The sequence below is a fragment of the Nannobrachium achirus genome (assembly GCF_963921795.1).
Source record: "Nannobrachium achirus genome assembly, chromosome: 3".
In the NCBI taxonomy this organism is placed as follows: domain Eukaryota; kingdom Metazoa; phylum Chordata; class Actinopteri; order Myctophiformes; family Myctophidae; genus Nannobrachium; species Nannobrachium achirus.
The window spans coordinates 20,779,219-20,795,747 of NC_137812.1; the positions used below are offsets into that span (position 1 = coordinate 20,779,219).

Consider the following 16,529-nt stretch of genomic DNA (forward strand, 5'->3'; position numbering starts at 1 on the left):
ATTGAAGTGGATGGCAGCATCCACACCACAACGATAAAGACAAATATAGCCGTAATGACGTAAGATAATTATCGTTATCGCGCCCAGTGGGAATGGGCCTTAAGACTCATACGGTAATACAAGTAAGTATTGAATTAACGCGGTCGCCTCGGAAAAGAACGGGAAGTGTTGATAAAATTACCGCAATATCTACATTATTTCTGTCTTCTTTCAGAAGAATTATTGTAAGCGATGTTTAGTTGTAAATTACTTTGTGTTTGTTTACATAATGTAGCTGCATGCCGTGTTGGATACGGCACAACATCAAGCAACGCAGATTGATTTGAGCCATGCGCTGCCGCTAAGTCTTTGGTTAAACAGTCTGTTATTGAGTTCAGTTGTCATTATTCAGTGATTGATTGACCAATCATTATCAAGCATTTAACCAAGCTGTGTATGTAATAAACATTCTTAATCTATGACTGCACAAGATTATGTTGTTGTGTTCCCACATGTGACAACACAAGAAGTCCTCTTCTTCTTCTTCGTCTTATTCTTCTTTGTCTTCTTCTTCTTCTTCTGCTTCTTCTTCTTCTTTGTCTTCTTCTTCTTCTGCTTCTTCTTCTAGATAATTCCCTTTAGAAGGTCTTCTTCTTCTTCTTCTTCTAGATAATTCCCTTTAGAAGGTCTTCTTCTTCTTCTTCTTCTAGATAATTCCCTTTAGAAGGTCTTCTTCTTCTTCTTCTTCTAGATAATTCCCTTTAGAGCAGGTCAAACCCTTTATTGCACACACTAAAGGGCTCTTGGCTGATCCTTTGTTGTATGCCCACCTCCACCTTGAACCCATGATCCATCACTCGTACAGTACTGCACTCCTCACTGCTAACACACTTCTCTGCCACACTTGTCTACACAAGAAGACTTCTCTACACAAGAAGTGCCTGTGTGTAATTAGCAAGTAACTGAATATGCTGCCAAAGTTACTAGAAATGCTAAGTTGTCCCATAATGCATTACATTGTACATGCATTTTAATGTGTAAAGGCTAAAGGGGGAAATGTTTTGTAAATTGATGTATTGTCTTGATCTATTGTCAACTGTTTTGATTTGACATATAAATATAAATAAAATTGACTGCCTTCACCTTAAAGCAAAATTAAACAATTGCAATTCTATCTAAAATGGTTGATTAATGATCACAAATGTAGTGGTTTTTAACATTTCCAATACCAAACATGATAACTACCGGTCCTAAATTAACATGAAGTGGGAATAATGCATTAATAAGGTTATTAAATTGGTCATTCCTAACATTCGTTTTTTATTTCAGCCTAGTAACTTTTTCTAAACAAAATATTCAGTCTTTGTGTACACTGTTGTGCCTTGTCATTTTATATCTTATTTTGTAGTATTGCTCTCAGTGTTTCCTGTCTGCTTTGTTTGCCGTTTCCTGCCTTGTCTCACCTACCTGTATTATTGTAACTCCAGTCACCTGTGTTCTTTGCCTGCTGTTAGCCTATCCCAGTGTTGATTGTCTGTTTGAGTTCACCTGCGTCTAGTTAGTTCTTGTCTATATAGACAGATTTCCTGAGCGCTTCCCTGTAGATGCAAACTGCGGTGCAAACAGCAGTCAATGTTGGAGTAGTAGTAAAATTATTGAAAATGGGAAATATTAGCAAGCTAATGGCCGCGGCACCCCCTCCAGGGTGTCGCTCAGGAAATCAGTCTATACTTTATATATGCCCCTGTGTGTTCAGTTCCCTTGTCAGAACATCACTTCTTGTCAGTGTGTTTGGGCTGCTAGCCATTCTGAACAAGTCCTTGTTTTGGCCTGCCCCCAAGTTTAGAAAATAAACCTCTTGAATTGAGATCTTTGCTTGTTTTGTCGTACTGCAATTGGGTCCTCACCGCACCGTGACACCCTGTTATGTACAGAAATTCTATTTTATGTTAAATATGGCAATTACTCCTCATGTCTACTGGACTACTTTCTGAGGTCATGTGGTGTGAGGAATAGTCAGGGCCAGGGACATTTACAGGTGGATTTGCATCAGCGTAACAGGGGGGACTGTCAACTGAGGGACACACATTGATTTCAAGATTTGAAACATTCACAATTAATAACAATTCGTGAGAAATATTAGAATTGATACTATATAATCATAATGGCACATGAGTAAACATGGCATTTTAGCCTACTCAAATCAAAGTGTGTAAAAGACGTCTGCATCGCTCACGGAGCAGTGGAAAAAAAAACACAACATTATGGGGGCCAACATTACGAAGCAAGAGTCTCCTCCTTCCCCTCTGTTTGCACCAGTTTTCAGACATAGAAATAGAGAAAGTAGATCCAGGCTCAGAAGTGATCCCGCCGCAATTGTTGTTTATGTGTGCTCCAGATTTGAGACTAACGTTACGGGAGCTGCTGCTACTGTACACACCCTGCACCACCCTCGCATCTGCTTACAGAGCTCAGACAGGTAAAAGAACGAGCGCTCGTTCCGCGGTAAAAGAGTTAACAGTCTTAAGATAAGAGTTTTGGATTTAGTATTTTTGCTTTATTACATCATGGGGACACAAATGGCACCGAATAGGAATGACCCAAATCCCTTTTTTATGCCGTTATTACAGTCACAGTTAAATATGTTTTTATTAGCAGTCCATCTGGCATCGCTACTTGTCAGGGATGATCAAATGTGAATAAAATACACATAGGCCTGCATGCAATGTTTGAACAGTGAAGCACAAAACACACACTTTGAGAAGTGGTTTTGGGGCTCAAGTCTTTTTCAATCAACTACACCCATGAAGCCTTGAATTCATGGATATGTTTTAGTTTTTGTCACATTACCATTAGTCAACTTATTGGCTTAGGAATGCAACAAAAACAAACTTCACGGGATGCGTAATTGAAAGAAAATAAGGGGGCGTTCACACCAGGGTTATTTGGTCCGCTTAAAAGGGACCATGGTCCTCTTTCTCCTTTGGTCCGCTGGTGTGAACGTGCAAAGGGACCATGGTCCCTTTGTTTGGTCCGGACCATGGTCCTCTTGAAAAGGCAGGACTCGGTCCCCTTCCAAACGGACCATGGTCCGGTCCTCTGCTGGTGTGAACGGAGCCGGACTTTATAGAGGACCAAACTTATGTCTGATCAGCCTACTACATTCTGCATTGTGTGTTGTTCATTGAAAAACAATATGGAAAAAATAATAAACGACTACTCGTGAAGCAATTGTAACTTCGGCTACAAGAGACTAAACTCGTTAATTGCAGTTGTGAAGCTGGATTAATAATTAGTTCTAAAAGCATGAATTTCTTACGGGAATCATTATTGATATGACCCGACCGCTGATATGTCTTCATGACCTGCAGTAGGCTACACGTTAATAATTGTATCATCTCCTCCTCTCCCTGTGAGCAGGCGCTGCGCATATATAGGCGCTGCGGTGTCTCGTTAGCTATACATGGAAACTGGTGACCCATCGTGTGCGGTGACTCCAGGGGTCGCTCTCCGAACACGGTGATCATTGTTTGTTTTGACACAAATACAGTCACAAATAAAAGTAAGGTCACCATCTTGTGTATAACACAGGAGGAGGAGGCGGCGCGGCGGGCGCGCTGCGCGCACAACCTCCATCCAAACGACCACAACACAGAATAAAGTCAAACTTGGCTTTTCTTTCGAGGCATTAGGATTTTCGCTCTCTTTTCGCTCTCTCGCTGTTCCCTGAGGACAGGCGTGCACGAGTCAAACTCTTCACGTTGTTGCTGGGACGGCAGTATGTCCATGTCATCGGGTGCGGACGTGCGGTGCACAAACATAACGGATTTAAAAGCTTACAACACTGTCCGAGTGTCCGATGCACGGCTGTTATATTTCATGGCTAAATGAATCATGTGGTTGAAAAGAACAGATCTGCAAGGCAGCATCCCGTTACATTAATATGTTCTTTTTAAGCATGCGCCACCGCATATAAAGTTATGGCTCACACGCATATAGATTCAACATTTGGGATTATACATTATTTTATTGTTTTTATTTAGGTTATTTATTCATTTAGCTTCACATTTCCAACCTGATAAGGAAATATATAGGAAATATCATTATGGAACCGTTGCTTCACTTGCTTGTAAAGAAAGAAAGAGACAGACAGAGAGAGATTTGATGTGGGAAACGGGGATGCTTATTATGTTCACGCGTTCTTGCGCTATTTATTGTTAAATGAATCAAGGAGAAGGCTTTATACAGGCTATGTTTTGAGAGAGAGAGAGAGAGAGAGAAAGAGAGTGAGATTCCTCCACCCATCCATCGCTAATTACTGCCTGAAATGCGTGAGTTTCGCTTCTTTTAAAAAAAGATATATAGGAAGCGGCTGTGATTAATAACACAAATTAATTGGAATAGGCAGTGAAGTAATTTTCCATAGGAATAGCCTATTCTGTCAATAGATCAACAGCCGCCTGTATGACCACCACGTGTCAGTTGTTTACATATTTGGTTCTTTTAACAAAAGTCCCGTGTGAACGCTAACCGGACCAAATTCAAAATGCAACAATGTAAACATTTGGTCCCTGATCCGGACCTTCTAAGCGGACTTTGGGTGAGAACGCCCCCAGTCACAACTACTCCTTTAAAGGTAGGGTATAGGGATATATATTTTTTCTTTGTTGAAACAAAAATGTTTTTACATTTTATTTTGTTAAAGCTTTATATTCTGATAGTAGTCATTGCTATAAAGTGTTTGTTCAGTAACAGAGGTCTTCCTGTCTCTCCAATTCAAATAAATATGAACTGCATTTTCAGGTGGGTTGAAAGACTACCTATTTATCAGCTTAAATTTTAAGGGGTTCCAGTTCCAATTTCAACTGCTCATTTATTAGTGCCAATACTTTATTTAACATTGTGCAAGTTCTCTCTCTTTATCCAGTCTTCCTGGCTGGATGAAATAGGTATGCTGACCTGAAGATGCATGTTTACTAAAGAGGCAGGGTGACTTTAACAGAAAAATATCTAAAAATCACCCTCATTTAACAAAGATTGAAGGCAATCATATTGCAAAGCAGTTGAGCAGTTTTTATCTTTAACTTTGTTAAATGTATTAATTTTCAGACATATATTTTTCAAAAGCATGTCCGTCTTAATCATGAATGAATTAATAATCATCACATACATCGGTTCTTATCACATGCTGCTTATCATTGATCACGTTAGAACTCATTCTCGTTATGCTGTCGTTACTCGTCGTCACCATAGCCTTTATTCAACACGTGTTGCCCAGAAAGGAGTAGGACTGCAGTTATGGGGCAGTTCTGGTCCCATACAGCATAACGCTGAAAGAAAAAAACACATATATGTGTTATACAATTTGGAGTACAAGATGCAAATTCAAACTGCTAGTACTATGGCATCACCGCAGAGGTGGTGGGTTCAAATCCACCGTGGATAAATGATAAAGGCCGGGCATCCCAAAGTGATTTTAGCCCTTCGTACGGTAGCTCACGCATGGTTGTAGAGACCTAGACCTGAAACATGACGCTTGCTCACGACCATCATGTTTCCAGGTTTACATGGGTTCGGGCAGAGCGACTTATTTATCCCCCTAAAATACACCAACATTCAGATTTCACAAACAAAGTGCTTAATAAAGTCTCACACGTGTCTAAATACGGTACAGCATTCTGTAATTTCCCGTATCCTCCGTGTTCTTCAATAAGAAGCCGTTTTATCCGAGCGTTTTCTGTTTTCCCATGTATTTCCGGACCCATTTTTGCAAAGCCACGCCCACATCTCAGTGTCCATAGATGGGGTTGGTGCGCATGGGGAAAACCAGGAAATACATGGGAAAACAGAAAACAATCGTATAAAAAGGCTTCTTATTAAAGAACACAGAGGATACGGATAATTATAGAATGTTGTACCGTATCAGGTGTGAGACTTTATTAAGCACTTTGTTTGTGAAATCTGAATAATGGTGTAGTTGTAGGGGGCTAAATCGCTCTGCCTGAACCCATGTAATCCCGGGAACATAGTGGTCGTGAGCGAGCGTCATGTTTCAGGTCCAGGTCTCTGCGACCAATGTGTGAATATGAAGGGCTAAAATCGCTTTGGAAAACCCGATCAATGACGTTAAAGTCGATTGAGTTGGATCTTGTCTCTCCCACTAACATTTCCCTGTGTTTTAGTTCATTTAAATACAGTAATGTCATGCACATTCTTCCAGTGCATAGCCTACTGCAGGTATAGGTAGCTCAGCTTGCCAGACTTTGGCCTGGCAGAGTGGAATGGTTGGGGCTTAGTGAAGGGTCCATTGCTTTGGAGCACGTAAGAAACATTGAGATGTTTTACCGTCTTCTGCTCTGCATTGCGAACACAGTCGATGAATGGATCGCTGGTGTTTGGATCCGAGCTGCACACCCAACAACGAATATTGATCTGATAGACAGACAGTCAAACAGGCCAGAGATGAAACACAGACAGATAAACAACTGCAAACATTGTTGGTTTAATTATACACGAAAAAATAGTTTAAACAAATTAAATGTATTTTGAAATGGGAGAAGTGCTTTGATATAACATTAGACTTCACTGAGCCTTCATTTAAGCAATATTACACGAGAGGTTGTGCTTTGTCATGACAGTGATGTGGTAAGCAAACTGCGAGCCTACCCACACTGATCAGCACAGCAGATGTTTACATTTTGTTTAGGTGTGCTGTCACACGCTCGTTTGAGCCCATTTCGGCCAATCAGATTGCTACCTGTTGTATTCAGAATGTATTTCACCAACCCTTTTGAACGCACACTCAGGACGATGTGTGTGCTGCGTTCCAGGAACCTTTCTGCAGACTGTGTTCTTCAAACGCACGTCAATTCTCACCGGGGTGGTGAGCTACAAGAGAACAAGACATGACCCAGTTCGGTTCGATTCGGTTCAGTTCAGTTCAGTTCAGTTCAGTTCAGTTCAGTTCAGTTCAATTCAATTCAATTCAATTCAATTCAATTCAATTCTCATTATATAATATATAAGATGACACCATGGGCTCTATTTGATCCATGCCTTATGCCTTATGCCTAAACTTCTTTGCCTTTTTTTTACTATTTTGACAATCATTTTTTAAATATTTCAAATAGCTGATCTGCAAGCTCACAACGTGCAGATGTAGATCAGCATTGACATTTCTCTCTTTCTCTCTCTCTCTCTCTCTCTCTCTCTCTCTCTCTATATATATATATATATATATATATATATATATATATATATATAGCACCAGAAAATAACTTAATAACAGGAACAGCTCTGATCTGTGCTTCACAAGAGAACACACTTACTGCATCATAACGTAAAGCTACATTCATGAAAACAAAACACAACAAACACATTAACAGGAGGATAAACATGCAGTGTTACCTGTGCTCCATCGCCGATTGATAAGAAGTTCAGATGTCCAATTCCATGAAATTGCTGATTAGCTTTATTCAGAGCCAGATCAACAAATCTCTTCAGGTCAGGTTCCATCTCGCTGTAGCTGGTTTGTGTCTGTCCTGTTGCCAGGCAGAACACACAGCTCAGGAACAACAAGAACACAGTGAGTCTCATCATCTTCTGCAGCATGGATCCTGAACAGGAGAACAAAGGGTTGGTTAGACATACCTTCATATCAGAGTTATTACAGAATAGGCTATATATATATATATATATATATATATATATATATATATATATATATATATATATATATATAGAGAGAGAGAGAGAGAGAGAGAGAGAGAGAGAGAGAGAGAGAAAGAGAGAAATGTCAACCTTCTGAAGTCAGAGTGGCTTGAAGTCCAGTGGGAAGTTTCCACAGTCAGTTATGATTTGAGGTGCTATGGCATCTGCAATGCTTTTTCACACAATATTCTAAATTTTCGAGAAGGATCTGTATATATATATATATATGTGTGTGTGTGTCTGTCTGTGTGTGTGTGTGTGTGTGTGTGTGTGTGTGTGTGTGTGTGTGTGTGTGTGTGTGTGTGTGTGTGTGTGTGTGTGTGCGCGTGCAATACACTGGACAAAAATAATAATAATAATAAGAAGAAGAAGAGAAACTAACTTCAACTATAGAGGAAATGTCCTTTAGTTTTGCAATAGTCATCTAAAACTATGCCTTTTCACAAACTAGTTTCTCAAACTAAACTGGCAAAAACACTTTGCAAAATTAAAACCAACCGATATTGAACACTTGAAGTCAAAAGGAAATAAATATGAGAAACCTTAAATAATCACCTTGCTTCAGAGGAGAATGTGTTGTAGTGGAGATCTTCTTCAGAGGAGAATGTATTGTAGTGGAGACCTTCTTCAGGTGAACATTATATATATATATATGTAGTGCAGGTCAAATCTCAGCCCAGGGGGCAGTGGCGTCAGTTCAGCAAAAGGGTATGGCAAAGATACGATGAGATACATAAAGTGGTACCTGTGTAAATAAGCCGTATAGCTTACTGGGATCTCCTTTTGGTTGACCTTGTACCAGTGATTTGTGCTGTCATGAAACTATTTTTTTTTCTGTTGCAAACTGCTAATAAACTGGGGTTTTGTCTGTTTATTCAAGTGCAGCTAAACTTGTCATGTTAGTAAACGTGCCACAATTAACAATAATGCATTGCACCTGTGCAGCTGACCTGCAGAACCTGGGAATATACCATTTTGTCAATATGGGGAGAAAACAAGTGTGGAGAATATAATTATAATACCTTGTTAAAGTGACCATTTTGTTAACAACATAATAACCAGCACAGATAGACAAAGAGACATTCATGGATTTAACTTTTATTTGACCCCCTGGAACCAGGGTATGGCAGCTGCAAACTCTTGCCATACCCAATTGACGCCCCAGGGGGCAAAGAGCAGCGGATCTTGTGATTGCTCAGTTTCCTTGTTTGTTTTTGTGTGTTTGGCTTCAACCAGAACGGTCTTTGACCAACTGACATATTGATCGTTAGGAATGGCATAGCTGGTTAGGGAGCCCGCCTGGGGAACCAGAGCCCTGGTTGTCCCAGATTCGATTCCAGGCAAGGGTCGCTGCAATGTGTGTCCCTGAGCAAGACTCTTAACCCATAATTGCTGACACACTCCTTGTGGGCAGCGAATCATCTGGGTTAGGCTGAAAATACTTTTTTTTGTTCCTGGTATCAGTATGATAGTCTAAGTAAGAAGACAGAGCTCAAGTTTGATATCGTTAGGTCAGAGAATCCATTGTCAGCCGTTATCAATTCAAGTATACTTGATATGCATGAGGCCAGTGTGTATGTATACAATGTAGTCGGGGGTGTTATGGATATTTCGCACTAAACAGTCTAAAAGTGCGACATTTTGCACAGATGTAGCTCAGGGCATGCTCTAATGATTTAGCTAGGGCGCCCGAGTCAGCGACCTTCGGGGTCGCCACAGCGGCCAAATCAAGTTGGGCTCCCATCGAGTTTCAATACAGGAGGAAAATACCCAGAAAAACACTTTTTTCTGGGTATTTAAGTAGGATGTGAGGGGTCTAGCTAGGGGTTTGTCATGATGCTGAATCCATTGCAAGCATTTGTTTTGCACAAAAAACATTTCTTGGGCTAGAAATGGCCTCAGAGAACGATGCATATATGGGTGAGCATTCATGTTAGTCGGAGGCTAACATGAATGCTCACCCATATATGCATCGTTCTCTAAGAAACATTTTAACATAGGAAGCCAGGGTTTGATTTGTGTGTCCATGAATATTGTGATTCCTGGCCATTGAGGGTGAGGGTGGCAATGTGCAAAAGACAGAACATGCAACATTTATATACAAATATAAATCGACATACGTGACGAAAATGTGGCACACATGCACAAAAGACAAATACACAACAGAACATGCGACATGTATACAAATATAAATTAACGTGACGAAAATAATGTTGACATAGTACATGACATTGTACACTTGTAGCACAGTGCACTCATTAATCAGTATAAAAATGAACTAATTTTGGTGAGTCACCTGCATATAAGCTTGCCTTCTTTTATTTTGTCTTCCTTCTTGCCAAATGATTCAGCCTGATTTTGCAGAACAGGGAACATTTTATGCTAAATATAGCAATTACTCCTCATGAAGAATATAGTAGCACATTGGGAACAAAGATTGTTAAAAACTAAGATTTTTTTATAGCCTATATTTATCAACCATATTCCTCTATTTATACAAACTACTAAATGACTACTTTCTGAAGTCCGAGGAAGAGTCAGGGGACATTTACAGGTGGTTTGCATCAGCAATAACAGGGGGGACTGTCAACTGAGGGACACACATTGATTTCAAGATTTGAAACATAAAACATACATGAATCACAATAACAATTGGTAGGAAACATTACAAGATAAGCGTTTTGGAATTCGTATTTTTGCTGGTATCATGTCATGGGGACACAAATGGCACTGAATAGGAATGACACAAATCCTTTTTTCATGCCGTTAACAGTTAAATATGCTTTTATTAGCCGTCCATCTGGCATGCGCTACTTGTTATGAACAAATGTGAATAAAACAATTGCATATAGGCCTACATGCAATGTTTGAACAGTGAAGCACAAAAAACACACTTTAAGAAACCTCTTTTATCTGGTTGACATAAAATAAAGTGTCCCAATTAACATAAGAGGGTATATAGCTGTTTCAATAGAAGAATAGAAGAATGCCCTGACTTAAATCATTGTCAGATCTTCTCTCTAGCAGCTTCTGACCACAATTATTTGACTGTATTACTGTTGCAACTTGCAAAGCATAAAATACTGTTGTTCCACCAATAACTCACACACACACACACACACACACACACACACACACACACACACACACACACACACACACACACACACACACACACACACACACACACACACACACACCCTTAAATTGATCTGATCACAAAAGTTTACTAGGGGTAGGCCTATGTACACAACTTAGAGGAGTATAGTTCACTCAAAATAAATCTTATTTTCAATCAATTACACACCCCATGAAGCCTTGAATTCATGAATATGTTTTAGTTTTTGTCACATTACTAAGCCTATAATAATTAGAGGACCAGAGACTAATACTGAGTCTCCTCTTGACCGCTGACCCAGTCATCAAATTAATGGCTTAGGAATACAACAAAAACAAACTCATTCAAGGTTTCACAGGATGTGTAATTGATAGAACATAAATTACAAATACTCCTTTAAAGCTAGGGTAGGTATATTTTTGGGTTGGAACAAAAATACATTTTATTTTATTTTAGCTCTATATTATAGTAATTATTGCTACAAAGTGTTTGTTCAGTAACAGAGGTCTCCCCGTCTCTCCAACTCTGTAATAAATATGAACTACATTTTCAGGTGGCTTGTACTATCGGCTTCAATTTTATCGGGTCCAATTGTGTCTGCTCATGTGTTAGTGCCAATATGTGTGTGTGTATTCACCATACATTTAATAAAGATTGAAGGCAATCAATATTGCAAAACATTCAAGCAGTTTACTCCTTTATTTTTATTTTTAACTTTGTTAAATGTATTCATTCATTTTTTCAAAAGCCTGTAATAATCAGAGACAATGGTTCTTATCACATGCTCCTGATCATTGATCATGTTTGAACTCCTTCTCGTTATGCTGTTGTTACTTGTCGTCACCATAGCCTTTATTCAACACGTCTGACCCATGGAGTGATGCAGTTATGGGGCAGTTCTGGTCCCATACAGCATAACGCTGAAAGAAAACAACACATTTATGTGTTATACAATTTGTAGTACAAGATGCAAATACAAACTGCTAGTACTATGGCAGTCACCGCAGAGGTGGTGGGTTCAAATCCACCGTGGATAAATGATAATGACGTTAAAGTCGATTGAGTTGGATCCTGTCTCTCCCTCTAATATTTCCCTGCGTTTTTAGTTTATTGAAATAATGTCATGCACATTTTTCCAGTGCATAGCCTACTGCAGGCCTTGTTGACTAGATTTGGGATATATTTTGAAGGTCTGAAAAGGTCTGAAAAACCACTTACAGGCGGCAGCCGCTCATTACTGGTAAAAACAAACCTAGCCCAGCCTTACCCTCCCCCTGACCCTTCTATTGCAGGGTCTATGCAAACTTCTAATAAAGTCTTCAATCAATCAATCAATGAATCAGTCTTGCTAGTGAAATTATCCATTATTACTTGCGCCAGCAGAGGGCTTAAGTACTGCGTTCGGCTGCGTATGTAGGTAGGCCCCCTCTAGCCCCCCCCCCCCCCCCCCCCCCCCCCCCCTGGAGGCACCTCTGGTTGGGGCTTAGCGAAGGGTCCATAGCTTTGGAGCTCGTAAGAAACATTGAGATGTTTTACCGTCTGCTGTTCTGCATGGCGAATACAGTCGATGAAAGGTTCGCTGGTGTTTGGATCCAAGCTGCAGACCCAACAACGAATATTGAGCTGATAGACCGCCAGACAAACAGGACAGAGATGAAACACAGACAGATAAACAGACAACAAAAAAGATTAAAGGAATATTCCATTTCAAAAAAACCTTTTGGTCGTTTTATTGTCTACTCAATATATATATATATTTTTATTGTATTACACTTTTTTCCATTTTCCCCAAAAGATATTACAAATGAATGAAAAAAACACGGCCAGTTCACATGGCTTAGGAGGGTAGTATGAGTAAAAAAACAAAAACAAAGATGTGTGTTTTTGATGAATCTATCATGGTTAAAATGGAGTTTGACGTTACAATGGGTTTGTATACTGTAGGAATGGGCCCTGGAGTGTCTGATAAAAATGAATATCAAATATCTCAAAATAGCAACTTAAAATCTGTCCAGGGTGTTTAGAAAATAAAATGACCAAAAGCTTTTTTAAAGTGGAATATCCCTTTAAGCAATATTACACGAGAGGTTAGTTGTGCTTTGTCACGACAGTGATGTGGTCAGCAAACTGCGAGCCTAGCCACACTGTTCAATCACAGCTGATTTGTACATTTTGATTAGGTGTGCTGTCATTTATTTCAGGCAACATCAAAGTGAATGTAATGTATTTCACCAACCTTTTTGAACGCACACTCAGGACGATGTGTGTGCTGCGTTCCAGGAACCTTTCTGCAGACTGTGTTCTTCAAACGCACGTCAATTCTCACCCGGGGTGTGAGCTACAAGAGAACAAGACATGACCCAGTTCAGTTCAGTTCAATTCAATTCAATTCAATTCAATTCAATTCAATTCAATTCAATTCAGTTCAATTCAATTCAATTCAATTCAATTCAATTCTCATTATAAGATGACACCATGTCTGTCAACTCACTCTGTGTCTCATTGGTGGGCTGTGGACAGTTCAGAAACCTGTCTACCAGTGACATCATCGGCCAAATCAAACAAGACTTCAAAAATGTATTTGACTTAATGCAAAAGCAGAGGCTTCAATGTCAGCATGGTAACTTTTCAGGATGAGAATTGCTGTAGTTTCTACACAGAGGCAGTCGACTGAAATGACTGAAATGATGACATCTAATAATGAGCATTAGGAACGATTCATACTCCACTTTCAGAGCTGAATTTATTTCGGTTCGGGGAGTCACAAAATCTCGGTGGCACCGAACAGCTGATGGCGGTATCCGTCCCCCGAATCACGTCATATTGTAGTTTGGACAGAGTCAAACCGAAATAAATTTGTCTCTAAAAGGGGGATATGAATCGCTCAAAAAATAGCAAAGGTAAAAGCTCTACAGCGGTCACAATATGAGACACTGTGAGCTTGTAGATCGGCTATTTTTGCTATTCATCGGATAAGAAGCATATAGGGCTGAAGTGTTTTACATACACTATTTTCGATGAAGAGGTTTGGTGTAGAGGGGTAAACGAACCGACCATGCATGTACAGAGCCAATGCTCAACTTTAGTTATAAGTATTGAGGGTTTACGTGAATGTCTGAAAATACACATTAACTTATAAATGTTGAAGAGCCCTGCCCTACACTGTAAGTGCATTCCACACTGAACATATCTTTTTGCTCGACTGGAATCTCTGATCTAAAACAGCTGAGTCATTCCACAGCAGCACATTACCAGCAGAACGTAATAACAGGAACAGCTCTGATCTGTGCTTCACAAGAGAACACGCATCATAACGTAAACCTACATTCATGAAAACAAAAAGATACTGTATTACTACTACTAATAATAATAATACTACTAATAATGATTCAAAACACAATGAACATGTTAATAGGAGGATAAACATGCAGTACCTGTGCTCCATCGCCGATTGCTAAGAAGTTCAGATGTCCAATTCCATGAAATTGCCGATTAGCTTTATTCAGAGCCATATCAACAAAGCGCTTCAGGCTAGGTTCCATCTGGCTGTAGCTGCTGTGTGTCTGTCCTGTTGCCAGGCAGAACACACAGCTCAGGAACAACAAGAACACAGTGAGTTTCGTCATCTTCTGCAGCATGGATCCTGAACAGGAGAACATAGGGTTGGTTAGCAGAGTTATTAAAGTTAACAAAAAAATAAAAAAATAACAGAAACTGCAATTGACAAAAAAAAAAAACTAGGCGTTATTTAAAAAATAAAAACAGAGAAAATGTCCTTTAGTTTAGCAAGAGTCCAATATTCTTCAGCAGATCTAGTTGGATTTGTTAATTTCACTATTTTTATTTAACAAAATAACTAATCTAAAACCATGCCCTTTGCACTAAACTAGTTTCTCAAACTAAACTGGCAAACACACTTTGAAAACAAATTAAAACCAACCGATATTGAACACTTGAAGTCAAAAGTAAATACATATGAGAAACCATAATCACCTTGCTTCAGAGGAGAATGTTGTAGTGGAGACCTTCTTCAGAGGAGAATGTGTTGTAGTGGAGACCTTCTTCAGATGAACATTATATGTTGTTGTATCATGGGTCAAATCTCAGTCCAGGGGGCAAAGAGCAGCGGATCTTGTGATTGCTCTGTTTCTTTGTTTGTTTTTGTGTGTTTTTGGCTTCAACCAGAAAGGTCATTGATCAACTGTGGTGACGTTTTGATCTTCCTGGTATCAGTATGATAGTCTAAGTAGATTAAGACAGAGCTCAAGTTTGATATCGTTAGGTCAGAGCATCCATTATCAGCCGTTTTCAATTCAAGTATACTTATACTGTATGCATGAGGCCAGTGTGTATGTATTCAAAGGGGGAAATAGATATTGAAAGTGTCCAACTTTTTCCTCAGTACATTTTTCATTATTTCCAAAGTTGCAATTCTACCAGACATTGGTATTAACTCAAATAACCCACACGTGAAAGGAAATCACAACATTCAAGTCCACACATAATAATTGTGTGGAATTAAGTGTAATTGCAGGAAAAAGGTATTGAACATGCTAACTGAGACTAATTTACTTGGTGGAAAAGCCTTTGTTTGTAATGACAGCTAGCTTCCAGATGCTTCATGCATGTACAGTATTAACTGACTGCTCAGGTGTGATTTTGGCCCATTCCTCCGCACAGATTGTCTTTAAATCTCAAATTGTTGCCCTCTGGTGAACCCTTTTCTTTAGGTCTTTCCACAAATGTTCAATTGGATTTAAGTCAGGTGATTGACTGGACCATTCCTAACACCTTGATTTTCTTTCCTTGAAACACTTTGAGAGCCAACTTTGTAGTGTGCTTTGGATCGTTGTCCTGCTGGAAGGTCCAGCCACGCATCATCCTGGTGGATGGCAGCAGATTCATGCAGGCAAAGTAAATAATCAAATATGCAGGCATGCAGTGAAGGGTCATATTCTTCCTGATTGTCCTCAATAAACAAATTCAACCACTGAGTGTAGAGGGTGCATCCCCCCATTCAGACACTAACCCTATACCTAACCCTTAACCTCTATGGAAGTGTTGCCATTCAGACAATTAGAAGTCAATGTCTGAATGGCAGCATGTCAGAATGGAGAGCGGCCCCCGAAGAGGGGTTGTGAACTTCAGATGGGTGGGCAGTGTTCAGCTTTCATGTTGAAATATGTGTGACCATGAATATTGTGATTCCTGGCCATTGATAAATGAGGGTGCCAATGTGCAAAAGACAAAACACAACAGGACATGCAACATATACAAATATAAATCGACATACGTGACAAAAATGTGGCACAAATGCACAAAATACAAATACACCAGTAAGACTCCCTAATCGGGAGATAAGCGACCGTCAGGTCGCAGCGTGATTTTAGGCCAAAATGTGTAGAAGTGTGGAAAAATGTGATGGTGGCGCTATATGGGACAGATGCATGTTGATGAGATGAGTGTAGCCATACTGTGTACCGATTTGCGTGATTTTAGGGCAAAATCTGTAGGAGCAGTGTCCAAAAATGTGTTTGAAAAAATCTGCCTGATGGTGGCGCTATATGGGACAGATCCATTTTGATGACATGAGTGTAGACATGGTGTGTAGCGATTTGGGTGATTTTAGGGCAAAATCTGTAGGAGTAGTGTCCAAAAATGTGTTTTAAAAAATCAGCCTGAAGGTGGCGCTAAATGGGACAGATCCATGTTGATGAGATGA

General features: G+C 39.7%; 2 protein-coding genes across 3 annotated transcripts; both read right to left on the reverse strand.

Moving 5' to 3' along the window:
• Positions 1 to 4,657: 4,657 nt before the first annotated feature.
• On the reverse strand, positions 4,658 to 8,404 carry LOC308281852 (uncharacterized protein). Of its 2 annotated transcripts, none has more exons than XM_080722175.1 (5): positions 8,245 to 8,404; positions 7,387 to 7,595; positions 6,766 to 6,867; positions 6,325 to 6,411; positions 4,658 to 5,309 (listed from the first exon to the last, which is right to left on the reverse strand). In XM_080722175.1, exons 2-5 carry the CDS (start codon positions 7,588 to 7,590, stop codon positions 5,214 to 5,216), a joined length of 489 nt encoding a protein of 162 aa, XP_080578301.1. In that variant the 5' UTR covers positions 7,591 to 7,595; positions 8,245 to 8,404; the 3' UTR covers positions 4,658 to 5,213. The 2 variants fall into 2 exon arrangements, with proteins under 2 accessions (XP_080578301.1, XP_080578302.1); XM_080722176.1 differs by having other exon boundaries at positions 8,232 to 8,317.
• A 3,083-nt stretch (positions 8,405 to 11,487) lies between these two features.
• Positions 11,488 to 14,916, reverse strand: LOC308281855 (cystatin-like protein). Its single transcript, XM_080722179.1, has 5 exons — positions 14,801 to 14,916; positions 14,242 to 14,450; positions 13,044 to 13,145; positions 12,344 to 12,430; positions 11,488 to 11,727 (listed from the first exon to the last, which is right to left on the reverse strand). Exons 2-5 carry the CDS (start codon positions 14,443 to 14,445, stop codon positions 11,638 to 11,640), a joined length of 483 nt encoding a protein of 160 aa, XP_080578305.1. The 5' UTR covers positions 14,446 to 14,450; positions 14,801 to 14,916; the 3' UTR covers positions 11,488 to 11,637.
• Between the last annotated feature and the right edge of the window lie 1,613 nt (positions 14,917 to 16,529).